The 12867-nt window shown below is 42.5% G+C and overlaps 1 protein-coding gene across 1 annotated transcript; it reads left to right on the plus strand.

Annotated features, from left to right (window-relative positions):
- The first annotated feature begins 9392 nt into the window (after positions 1-9392).
- LOC141597170 (eukaryotic translation initiation factor 3 subunit K) lies at positions 9393-12659 on the plus strand. Its single transcript, XM_074417539.1, has 8 exons — positions 9393-9708; positions 10394-10450; positions 10554-10604; positions 10738-10800; positions 10922-10972; positions 11067-11133; positions 11967-12049; positions 12291-12659. Exons 1-8 carry the CDS (start codon positions 9583-9585, stop codon positions 12492-12494), a joined length of 702 nt encoding a protein of 233 aa, XP_074273640.1. The 5' UTR covers positions 9393-9582; the 3' UTR covers positions 12495-12659.
- The last annotated feature ends 208 nt before the right edge of the window (positions 12660-12867 follow it).

Here is a 12867-nt window from a genome sequence, read left to right on the forward strand (position 1 = left end):
TATGATGTTGTGTGATTGTGATTGTGGTGGAGTCACTTGCGGGAGTGGCTTCACACCCTAGTTCGCCCTCCGTGGAACCCGCCACGGGAGGGGATGTGCATATTAAGGGACAGGGATTGTTAGTCGCTCGTTGATGAGCTGGACTAGGTGGGAGTGGCTGCGGTCACCCACTGGTGGCGAGGATTACCTGTTGCGATGGGTAATCTGGCAGGGCTACACACTTTGGTGTGTAGTCGGTTACTTTGTGAGATCGGGAGACTGGGGTTGGAGGATGATCAGCTGGTTACCTCGTTTGTTTGTCTTATATTGATTGAGTAATACTGACCCCGTTGTTGTTTGTGGAATCTGCGGTGATCCATTCGGGGATGGTGAGCAGGCTTGACAGGTATTTCTAGTGGTGAGCTTGGGACAGTCATGGGAGCGTTGTCATCACCAGTCATAGCATCACCGTCTGAGTCTTAGTCTTGATTTCATTAGTTGTCAGACATTGGATTTGTATTGTTGAATCAGTTTTGGATTGTGGTTTGATGTAAACTTTAACCCTTTATGGTATTTAATAAATGTGCTTAGTTCAGACGCTTTTGATATGTACTAACCTCGGGCAACCGAGATGGTAACACACTTTCATGGTAGGGTGGTCCTGGTAAGGCACCTTGGTATGAGGGGGTGTTACAAAGTGGTATCAGAACCGAATATTCCGGCACCTAAACAAATGAATCTAATGAACTTAGGGAGTCTAAATAAAATGAACCCGGGGAGAGTTGTTTGGAGCTACCGCAAGGACTCGGGAGACGTCCCGGAGTCGCAATTTGGCCCTCATTAACTCGAGCCGGTCACATGGGGAGTGTGATGAGAGTTGTGTCTTGTATGTGCATGTTTGTGAAGGTTCCTGTTGATGATAATTGATGGTTGAAAACGTATATGGGGAATTTGTAAGTTTGGTGATTTGAGAAATGGTAGAGGGGACGGCTTTGCGAACTTTTGGTGTATTGGGTTTAGCATGTGCATGAATTGTGTGATTATATGTTTATAACGTGGCAATCCGTTCCTGTTGATATACGTTTGTTGGGGAAACAGAAAGCATGATAGGGAACTTTTACTGTTTTAACCCGTCTACAGTATGGCTCGGCCGAGCAGGGCAGGTACTCGACCGAGTAGGGAGTACTCGGCCGAGTAACCAAGCACTCGACCGAGTGTTGATTGGCAATGAGTAGCAATGGCTACTGTATGTGTTTACTCGACCGAGTAAGTAGGCATACTCGACCGAGTAGTGACTACTCGGCCGAGTATTGTTTTTACTCGACCGAGTGTTGTTTCTGAGTTTTTGACGTTAGCTACTGGAGTCGAATACTCGACCGAGTATCTGGGATACTCGACCGAGTAGTCGTTACTCGACCGAGTATTGTTGTATACTCGGCCGAGTGTTCCTTTGGCGGAAGATTGTTACATTTTGAGCCGTAGGCTTTTGTGCTTACGTTTCCTTGTTTCTTATCAGCTCAAAATGCCGCCCAAAAGGACCCCCGCACAGATCCAAGCTTCTGAGATGACTCTTGACGAGGTTGCTCGCATGATTGAGCAAAAAGAGGCTCTCCTTGAAGCTCTCAAAAATGTGGGAAAGAGGAATGAGAAGTCGATGGATGCTACTCAGCTCAGCATCATCATTGCTCGCTTCAACCCTCCCACATATGAAGGGGTAGGTGAACCAAAGCTACTCGAGAAGTGGCACCGTGAGATTGAAGCTCTCATGGAAATGGTTAAGTGCCCCGAAGACATGATCGTTGAGCAGGTAGTATACTACCTGAGAGGTGAAGCTGCAGTTTGGTGGCAAAACGTCAAGGAAGATGCTAGAGCCTATTACCAGGCTGAGGGTCTGGGAGTTATTCATTGGTCCGGGTTGAAGAGCGCTATGAGAGAGCAGTTTGTGCCGGAGCATATCCGACACAAGATGAGATCCGAGTTTGATTCCTTCACCATGTCTGAGGAGATAACAGTCACTGACTACTATCATCGGTTCCTAGAGCTATCTCGTTATGTTGAGGACATGCAGCTAGGACAGAGGGGTTTGGCTCTCCGTTTTGAGAGGGGTTTATCTGCCAAGATCGTGAGTCGTATGCCAGCTGGGGTTGCTACTGACCTTAAGGAAGTGTACCTACGAGCGGGCCAAGCTGAGAAAATGGTAGATCTCTCAAGAGAGATCGATGAAAGGACTGCTGCTGAAAAGAGGAAGGCTGACAGTGGAAGCAACAGTCAGTCGGCCAACAAGAAAGGGAACTTCAACCATGCAAAGGCTTTTTCTGGTGGAGCCGGTTTCTCTGGGGGATCATGTGGCTTGGGGAAGAATGGAGGTCGGAGTGTGAGTGACAACTCTAACTTTACATGCTTCAACTGTGGTGGTGTAGGCCACAGGAGACGGGAATGCACGAGTTACAGGCCCGGCACTGGTTCAGGAGCACGGCAAGGGAATTTCTCTCAGGGGCCAACTCAGAGTTTTGCTAGTAACCGACCGGGAGGTTCATGGGGCAACAGAGGTGGACAGGGCAACCAGAGCAGTTACAACCGCAGTGGTGGTGGTTCATATCAGCGCCAGAACAACAGCACCACCCAAGATTCCGCAGCCAAGCCAAGTACCTCCAATGCTTCGGTTCAAGGTGGAGGACAGAAAAGCAGTGGGAAGCTTTTTATGATGGACAAACAGGAAGCACAGGATGATGCTCATGTAGTTATCGGTACCTTTCTTGTTCATAATGTACCGTCCTTTGTTTTGTTTGATTCGGGGGCTACACACTCTTTTGTGTCTAAGAGTCATGCCTTGTCTATGGGTTTGGGGGAGTTCGAGGTTGTAAAAGATGACGTGTTCATACCTTCAGGATAGTCTGTGTCGTGTCTCAAGTTGTATGAGGGAGTGTCCATGGTGGTTGGAGGGGTAGATTTACCGGTAGACCTGTTAGAGTTCCCTATGGATGGGTTTGAGGTGATTGTCGGGATTGATTGGCTGGGTAAGTATGATGCCAAGATAGATTGCCGGCAAAAGAGAGTGTCCTTAACGGGTCCTAAGGGTGTTAGGGTGTCCTATAGAGGGTTTGTGGTAAAACCTAAGTGTAAGTTCATAGCTGTGATGACTTTAAAGTCATGTTTGAGGAAGAAGTGCCCCTTGATTCTCTGCCATGTGAGAGATCGCCGAGTAGAGCCGCAGACAGCTGCTGAGATACCTGTGGTGGGAGAGTTTGAAGATGTTTTTCCTGAGGAGATACCGAGTTTGCCTCCCAAGAGGGATGTTGATTTCAGCGTGGAGCTTAAACCGGGAACATGTCCGATATCCAAAGCACCTTACCGTATGACACCTAAAGAGTTAGCAGAGTTGAAAAAGCAGATACACGAGTTGCTAAGCAAGGGTTACATCAGGCCTAGTGTGTCACCGTGGGGAGCCCCAGTTCTCTTTGTAAAGAAGAAAGATGGGAGTATGAGACTGTGCATTGATTACAGAGAGCTGAATCGTGTCACAGTGAAGAACAAGTATCCTTTACCTAGGATTGATGACCTGTTTGATCAGCTAAGTGGAGCAGGTGTGTTTTCCAAGATTGATCTGAGGTCAGGCTATCACCAGCTGAGGATAGCAGATGAGGATATTCCTAAGACAGCGTTCCGATCTCGATATGGTCACTATGAGTACGTGGTGATGCCTTTTGGGTTGACCAATGCACCAGCAGCTTTCATGGATTTGATGAACCGGATCTTTACACCATTCTTAGACAGGTTTGTGGTTGTTTTCATCGACGACATCTTAGTCTATTCTAAGACTAAGGAAGAACATGAGGAGCACTTGAGGATAGTCTTGCAAACTCTGAGAGAGAATCAACTTTATGCCAAGCTATCTAAGTGCGAGTTCTGGTTGAAGGAGGTGGCTTTTCTGGGCCATGTGATATCTAAGAAGGGGGTATCTGTGGATCCTAGTAAGATTGAGGCCGTAACCAAGTGGGAATCACCTAAGAACGTTGCTGAGATTCAGAGTTTCTTAGGCCTTGCTGGCTACTACAGGAGATTTGTGAAAGATTTCTCTACCATAGAACGGCCTATGACATCTTTGATGAGGAAAGAGACCATATTTCTTTGGGATGAGAGTTGTGAGACGGCGTTTCAGACCTTAAAGGAACGCTTGACCACAGCTCCTATCCTAGCTTTGCCAGAGGGATGTGAGAACTTTGAGGTATATACCGATGCTTCAAAGAATGGTCTTGGTTGTGTTTTGATGCAGGCAGGGAAAGTCATAGCTTATGCTTCGAGGCGGTGAAGCCATATGAGGAGAACTACCCTACTCATGATCCGGAGTCAGGTGCGAGTTGTTTTCGCTCTTAAGATTTGGAGGCACTACCTTTATAGAGCAACCTTTAAGGTGTTTTCTGATCATAAGAGCTTAAAATATATCTACACTCAGAAGGAGCTTAACATGCGACAGAGACGGTGGATGGAGCTTATCGGAGATTACGATATGGAGATCATCTATCACGAGGGTAAGGCTAATGTTGTTGCAGATGCTCTGAGTAGGAAGAGCGTTCATTCGCTATGTACGGCCATGTCCTTGCTAAAGCTGAGGGATGAGATGTCCAGGATGGGGATCTTTATGATAAGGAAGGGAGATACCATCGGGGATTTGACGATCGAGCTAGAGTTGTATGAGAACATCAAGAGTAAACATGAGCTTGATCCTAAGATTCAGGAGTGGAAGTCAAGAGTAGAGAGTGGGACAGTTTCCAGGTTTTCTATCCATACAGATGAGAGTGTTCGTTTTGATGGGAGATGGTGTGTCCCTGAGGATGCAGAGTTGAGGAGAGTGATCTTGACGGAGGCTTATTGCACTCCTTATTCAGTTCACCCGGGTGGTGACAAGCTTTACAAAGATCTTAAGAAGACTTTTTGGTGGCCAAAGATGAAGAAAGATGTAGCTGAGTTTGTGGCCAGATGTCTGACCTGTCAAAGGGTCAAGGGTGAAAAAAGGAGACCACAAGGTAAGATACAGTCTTTGGAAGTACCTGAGTGGAAGTGGGAGTCGATGTCTATGGACTTCATTGTAGGGTTGCCTAGGTCACAGCAAGGTAACAACATGATCTGGGTGATTGTTGATCGGTTAACCAAGTCAGCTCACTTTGTTCCCATGAAAGATACTTGGTCTAAGATGCAGTTGGCATTGGGTTACAGGAGGCATGTGGTTCGGTTACATGGTATACCTAAAGATATCGTTTCTGATCGGGATGCGAGGTTCATATCCAAGTTTTGGCAAGAACTGCAGGAGTTGATGGGTACAACCCTGAAGATGAGTACATCCTTTCATCCGGCAACCGATGGTCAGACAGAACGAACCATCAAGACCTTAGAGGACATGTTGAGGGCATGTGTGATGGAGTTTGGGGGCAGCTGGGAAGACAGGCTTGATCTGATCGAGTTTTCATACAACAACAGTTATCATACGAGCATCGGGATGACACCTTTTGAGGCTTTGTACGGCCCGGAAGTGCCGAAGTCCGGTTTGTTGGGATGATAGTTACGAGACGGTGGTTCTAGGGCCACACCGGTGATACGAGGATATGGTCGAGCAAGTCCAGTTAATTCGGCAAAAGATGAGAGCAGCTCAAGATCGTCAGAAGAGCTATGCCAATTTACACCGCAGGGACATTGAGTTCACAGTAGGTGACAAGGTCCTTTTGAAAGTGTCACCTATGCGAGGTGTGATGAGATTTGGGAAGAGGGTAAGCTAAGCCAAAAGTTCATAGGTCCTTATGAGATTTTGGACCGTATAGGCGAGGTAGCCTACAGATTAGCTTTGCCACCAGCTTTGGATAGAGTTCACAATGTTTTCCATGTTTCTCAGCTTCGGAAGTATGTGAGTGATCCATCGCATATCCTTGAGATGGAGAACACCGAGCTTGATGAATCCTTGTCCTACGTCGAGATTCCTAAAGAGATTCTTGATCGCAAGGTTCGTAAGACAAAGAATGGTGAGACGGTCTTACTCAAGGTCCTTTGGTCTAATCATAATGTAGAAGAGGCCACATGGGAACCCGAGGAAGCTATGCGAGAACGTTTTCCTAGTCTTTTTGATCAGGTATGTTTGGTTACGGGGACGTAACCGTTGTCTTTTTAGGGGGGTAGGAGATGGTCGCGGTTGTGTTTTGTCTTATTTTAAGTCGGGTTAGTGAGTTTTGTGGTGTCTTGTGTGGTTCTTTGGCGTTGATAAATGCTTGTTAGTGTAGTCTTTTTGCGTTGTGTAGTGTCTTGTTTTAGGGTGGAGTGTGAACTACGGGACGAAGTTCTTTTTAAGGGGGGAAGACTGTAATACTACGGATTTTCTTTGGTGACTACTCGACCGAGTAGAGCCTACTCGGCCGAGTAGTGCTGTTGTTATAGTCTGTTTTGGTTCTGCCGAAGAATACTCGTCCGAGTATAGTGAATACTCGACCGAGTAAAGGATACTCGGCCGAGTATACACTTTACTCGACCGAGTATCCGGTCTGGCGAAGTGTATTTTGACGGTTTGATTAGGGAATGTTTAGGGTTATTTTTATATCCCGCGTCAGTTTCTAAAACATTATTTCAAACCTCATCATTTTACGATTACCCTAATCACTCCTTAATCACTCCCTAATCGTCCTCTAATCTCGTCGTGTGTGCAATTGTCGCGGTCTTTGCGTATAATCTCTTGTTCTACTGTTGGTAAGTTTCATCTCCATGTTATTTGTATTCTTTTGGGATTATTGTATTTATGGAATTGGGAGATACGGGGGATTATGCAATGTGTAATCGTGCTATGTGGTTATTGTATAGGAGAAGACTTCGTAGAGGAGCCTTTCTGATTGTTCAAGTTTCGTTCTACTGTTGATTGCTAAGGTAGGGTTTTCCCTACTCAGTTTACTGTTCATTGTTAAGACATGTTCGCTTTGTAATTATTGTTATCTGCTGATCATCAGAGTGTGGGTGTTGTTGTGAAGGTGTTGGTGTGGAGATGTTGTGACGGCTATGATGTTGTGTGATTGTGATTGTGGTGGAGTCACTTGCGGGAGTGGCTTCACACCCTAGTTCGCCCTCCGTGGAACCCGCCACGGGAGGGGATGTGCATATTAAGGGATAGGGATTGTTAGTCGCTCGTTGATGAGCTGGACTAGGTGGGAGCGGCTGCGGTCACCCACTGGCGGCGAGGATTACCTGTTGCGATGGGTAATCTGGCAGGGCTACACACTTTGGTGTGTAGTCGGTTACTTTGTGAGATCGGGAGACTGGGGTTGGAGGATGATCAGCTGGTTACCTCGTTTGTTTGTCTTATATTGATTGAGTAATACTGACCCCGTTGTTGTTTGTGGAATCTGCGGTGATCCATTCGGGGATGGTGAGCAGGCTTGACAGGTATTGCTAGTGGTGAGCTTGGGACAGTCATGGGAGCGTTGTCATCACCAGTCATAGCATCACCGTCTGAGTCTTAGTCTTGATTTCATTAGTTGTCAGACATTGGATTTGTATTGTTGAATCAGTTTTGGATTGTGGTTTGATGTAAACTTTAACCCTTTATGGTATTTAATAAATGTGCTCAGTTCAGACGCTTTTGATATGTACTAACCTCGGGCAACCGAGATGGTAACACACTTTCATAGTAGGGTGGTCCTGGTAAGGCACCTTGGTATGAGGGGGTGTTACACTTAGTATTACGATGTGGGAGTGTGGACTTTCCTTAAAAGTAAGGGTATAAGTGAGATTAGCTTATACTCGAGGGGTATAAGTGAGAATAACTAGTAAATTGAAGTGTGTAAGTGAACTTTCCTGAAAAGTAAGGATACAATTGAGATTAACCCATACCAAAGAGGTACAAGTGAAAATTTCCCAAAATCTAAATGCGTCAACAGGAAGTATAAGCTTATAGAAGTTGGACCTATTACAACAACGACGCTAATGTCTCTACTTAATCTTATAGCAACCTCGCTCGATATTTATTAAGATTTAGCTTACCTTTGTCAGATCATTTTTTTGAGCTACAACAACTTGAAGCTACAACTTACTTCAATGGTAAGGCCAATTTACTACTAGCAGACCCACCTAACACACTCTCATATTTATTTACTCAAATTTTAATCCCCTTTTATTATCTACTAGGGGGTGTTTAATTCACTTGAAAAAGGTATGAGGTATGAGTTTAGAAAGATCTAAATCCATACCATGTGTTTGGTTCGCAAATATGAGGGTTTCATATCCATACCTTAAACCCATGAGATATGGGTTTCTCATACCCGAGGAGTGGGTGAGTTTGAGATTAATACCCATGAGAACGAAATTAAAATAAGCAAAAATGTGAAATAAAAATTATAGCATAATATAAATCAAATCATCTATATACTTATTTGATTAAATTTTTATTTTCATGATTTTATAATACTAAAATTTTCGATTTAAAATATTTTATTTTATTGATTTTAACTTTTAATTGAACTCCAAACCCATACCGCTCAGAACTGAAACAAATGCATGGCATGAGGAATCAATTTCCAACCCCATACCACCAGGTATGATTCCTGATTCCAAACCCATATTCATGCATTAAACCATTTGAGATGTTCTTAACCCATAATAAACTCAATTTTAGAAATCATTCTCACAAAACAGACTTGGCCAATTTTAACCTATTATATCAGGTTAAAAATGACCCGCTGATGATAATGATTATAATAAACAAAAGTAAAAATAAAACTAAAAAATCTTACCTACCCAATCAAGCACCCAACAATCAACCTCCCACCTTCACACCCTCACACCACCACCAATCTGTCCCAACATCATAGATTTGTGATGATCTGGCCATACAAATCACGAATTAGTAGTAAATTGAAATCATAAAATTCCAACTGCCCATCCAATAGAAATTCAATTTAAAACTAAAATCAATACAAATTATAAAATTCTCTCGTTTACACAAATTCTGATTTACAACATCGTGAGTTATTCCCAATTCCATCAAAATACATCAAATGAAGCACAAATAAAATTAAAATCCCTTGAGAAAAAAAGATCGTGCCTAGGCACGACCCACCTGGGCACGATACGCTTAAAATTCAAAGAAATTGAGTTAAAGTGAAGGAATTGGTAAGGCACGCCCAAGCACAGGATGACACGCATAGGTCATTGACCGTGTGTTGGCTGCCATTTCCATTTCACCGGCAAGACATGAGACGAATCCCACCTCTATGAGCCTGGTCGTGTCTGAGCCGTCATTTCCATATCACTCGCATGGCACAAGACGAAACCCAACTACAAGGGTCTGAGCCGTGTCATTTTCTTCTTCAAGCACGGTGGGCCGGCACAAAGCACGTCCCACACAGCCCACTTCCATCTCTAGTGGTTGATGGCCTTTTATTTTTCTGTATCGTTGTTGGGCTTATTTTTTCCCTACTAAGAATCCAATTGATTAAAGTCCGAACCCTAAATCAACACCACGAAACCACAACTCCCTCTTTGTCTCTCTTCGCGTTTCACTTTCTCACTCTCATCCATCTTCTCGCTTCATCTTTTCTCAATTAAGGTTAGGGTTTTGCGATTTAGGGGAAAATCATGGGTAAAGAGATTCAAACTCAGGCGGAACCTCAATCGACTCAATACACTGTCGAACAACTCGTCGCACTCAATCCTTACAATCCTGACATTCTTCCTGACCTCGAAAACTATGTTAATGAGCAGGTACTTCTTTTAATCTTTCGATTATTGCAATTTCAATTCAAGTATTATATTTATGATTGTTAGGTTTTCAATTCATGTTAATTGATTGATTCTAGTGTTATTGATGATTTTGAATTGGATGTGATGAGTGATTTAATTTAGTATAATTGTATAATATTATGATTTTGTTTAATCGTTTCGATTAGCGTAAATGTCGGTTGTCATGCGAGCTTTGTACACTTTGGTACATGTTTAGATGATTTTTCGTCGCTGCTTGTTATTGTTTTTTAGTTTCTTCATTGATTTTTTTGTCAAAATTTATACGAATCTCGTTCTATGGAATTGAGGCTAAGCAGCTGTTTTTAGCGCAACGGAAGTATGCCTGAATGTTTGGATGTGTATTAGTGATTTTAATTTCGTAGACATATCGTAGTTTCGATCTTTAATTTATAAATGAAATAAAGATTACCAGAGTAGTCTGACATTTGAATGTTGAATAGTGCTCGTGTTATCTTATTAGCGTCAGCTTTTTATTGGATTGAAAGTTAAGCTGCTGTTTGAAAGTTTGCTAGTGTATGGAGTTGTTTTTATTCATAGACATGTAGTTTTGATCTAAATTTATAAAAATGAAATAAAGATTGACTTAGTAGTCTTATCTTATTAGTATCAGCTTGTAATTTGTTCCTGATTGTTTCGGGTTGATCAGGTTAATAATGGATCCTACAGTCTCGATGCAAACCTTTGTCTTCTTCGGCTCTACCAGGTGAGAAGCGATCACCATTGGAATCATCAAATGACAAAATCATCTTTGTCCAAATTATCATTTCCTCTGATCCTAAGACCTAAGCTAATTTTTGTGTGTGTAGTTTGAGCCGGATAGGATGAGCACTCAGATTATTGCCCGCATCTTGATCAAGGTCTTTCTTTCTTCTTTTTCTTTTAGTTCTATTTGCTATTTGAAATAGAGAGACAATTCTGATTGATTCTGACTATTGATAAGTGGTGCTTCTTTCCTCATGATGACCCTCTTTTCTTCTTCCCGTTATGCAGGCTTTGATGGCTATGCCTGCTCCTGACTTCAGCCTTTGCCTCTTTTTGATTCCGGAACGAGTGGTATTATCATATATTCTTCCCGTCACTTTCATTTAATTCCAGCATGTGTGGTGTTACCTATGCCTTGTGTTTAACTGTTATTGATTAACTCTCTTCTCTGTTTTTGTTTGTGATTCATCAGCAAATGGAAGAGCAATTCAAGACACTGATTGTTCTTTCTCACTATTTGGAGGTATGCTTAGTTTATCTTCCTTGATCATGATTTTATATGCATTCTTCTTTTACGACAGGCATGAAATGTGCTGATTCGGGTGCGTTATTTTCAGACTGCAAGATTTCGGCAGTTTTGGGAAGAAGCAGCCAAAATCCGCCATATTTTTGAAGCAGTTCCAGGTAAATAACTTTTGACGAGTTGTCAGTGATTTATGTGTGAGTTGTTGCTTATCATGCTAGATGATATGAAAGTGCACAAGATAAGACGAAAAACAGTGATGGACTGATGGCCATTTTAGTCACAACCCGATTTTTTTTCTTGAAAAACAAGATTCTTGTACGTCTTTTACCGAGAAGCACTTTCCGCAGTTTTGTCCCCAAAAGGTGATGAAGCTTTTGCAAATAGGTAGTACTTGAGATACAGATTTTAATGGGCAGTATGCTCATTAAGCATGTCTGGATTCTCAAGGAGAGATACCTTAGATTTATCATCCAATTAATACCTTGATGGAAGGTGATTTGAATTAAGTAGAAAACTGATCTTGGTATGTATATTGGTCTACTGAAATAGAAATAGGAAGTCTCAGTTGGTGGTGGGTGAGGTGCAAGTTCAGGTAGCCGAATAAATTTGTCTTTCAATCTACGGCAGTCAGTGCTAAACTAAAACTTTGCCATTGGCGGGCTTTGTTTTACATACTCTTGTTTGGGCGGTTGGGTTTATTTTAGACTTCTCTTTGAATGTCTTCATATTAGACATTGAAGTTTTGAATCCCATTTATTTCTCAGCTTAGAGGCCTCAGTCATTAAACCGGAGGGTTCCAAGTGTTCTTTGTTCTTGTTTGTGAAAGCTCAGAAGCTGTTGCAACGTGCAACACTTAAAAAGACACTTATTTGAATACAAAATTAGTTCTTCTGACTTCCAATATTTTTTTTAAATCATAAGCTCCGTGCAACCTCGTAATTTTGTGCTTCCCCTCGTCTGGTGGCTGACATATAACAAATGTATTATGCAGGTTTTGAACAAGCAATTCAAGACTATGCCGTTCATATTCTCTCAGTCACCTACCAACGTGTGCCAAGGACCATCGTTGCAGAGGTATGCCGTTTCCTTTGTTACCTAAAACTGTCGAGTATTTTTCTCATTTATGAATGGAAATTAAAATACTTCGTACATGACAGCATGGTTCTAACTTTTTAAATCATTGACCATGAGTAATCTGTGATTGAGGGTTATTGGCTTGGAAAACACACGTAAAATCTGGAACATTCCCTAGTTCAATCGTTGAATTCTAGATTTTATATCCAATTGATTTGACTAATGTGGATGGTTTGTCCAGGCTGTCAACATTGAAGGTGTAGCCCTAGACAAATTCCTTGAGCAGCAAGTAACAGAAAGCGGATGGAGCCTAGAAAAGAGCCAAGTTAAGGGCCAAGTCATTGTCCTTCCTCGCAGCGAGTTTAATCATCCAGAATTGAAGAAAAATGCGGCTGATAACATACCACTGGAACACATTACCCGAATCTTCCCCATCCTTGGTTGAACTTCCCTTGAATATTCTGTAGGTAGGGGTGTTCTAGGTGCAAATGGTATTGCCTTTGGATGCCCTGAGCATCTATTTGGGTTTTCATTGTTATAAATTGTCAACTTTTTGTACGTGTTTCACTCATTTGTCACATATTTTGAATTACTTAAGCTTTGCTTTTCGCATGATTTGTCTCCACCATGCCACCAATACCATGCACTTGTCTAAGGTTTAGTAAAATTGGTTAATCGAAACATCCTTGACTGGATGGGGAATCAAGAACTATTTTCTCACGTGCATTTTCCATCTTTGAGCTGAGAAAGAGCTATCTGCTTGCTCTATGTACAGTACTGTACCGTACGTGACTGATTCTCTGAGTTGGTCGTTTTGC

This window comes from Silene latifolia, chromosome 8, assembly GCF_048544455.1.
Source record: "Silene latifolia isolate original U9 population chromosome 8, ASM4854445v1, whole genome shotgun sequence".
NCBI classification, from domain to species: domain Eukaryota; kingdom Viridiplantae; phylum Streptophyta; class Magnoliopsida; order Caryophyllales; family Caryophyllaceae; genus Silene; species Silene latifolia.

What these genes read in the sequence shown, in the direction of transcription:
- LOC141597170 (XM_074417539.1), top strand. Translation starts at nt 9,583, where the DNA reads ATGGGTAAAGAGATTCAAACTCAGGCGGAACCTCAATCGACTCAATAC. An exon ending in TTGCCCGCATCTTGATCAAG is followed by an intron (nt 10,605 to 10,737) that starts GTCTTTCTTTCT and finishes CCCGTTATGCAG; the next exon opens with GCTTTGATGGCTATGCCTGC. An exon ending in TTTTGATTCCGGAACGAGTG is followed by an intron (nt 10,801 to 10,921) that starts GTATTATCATAT and finishes GTGATTCATCAG; the next exon opens with CAAATGGAAGAGCAATTCAA.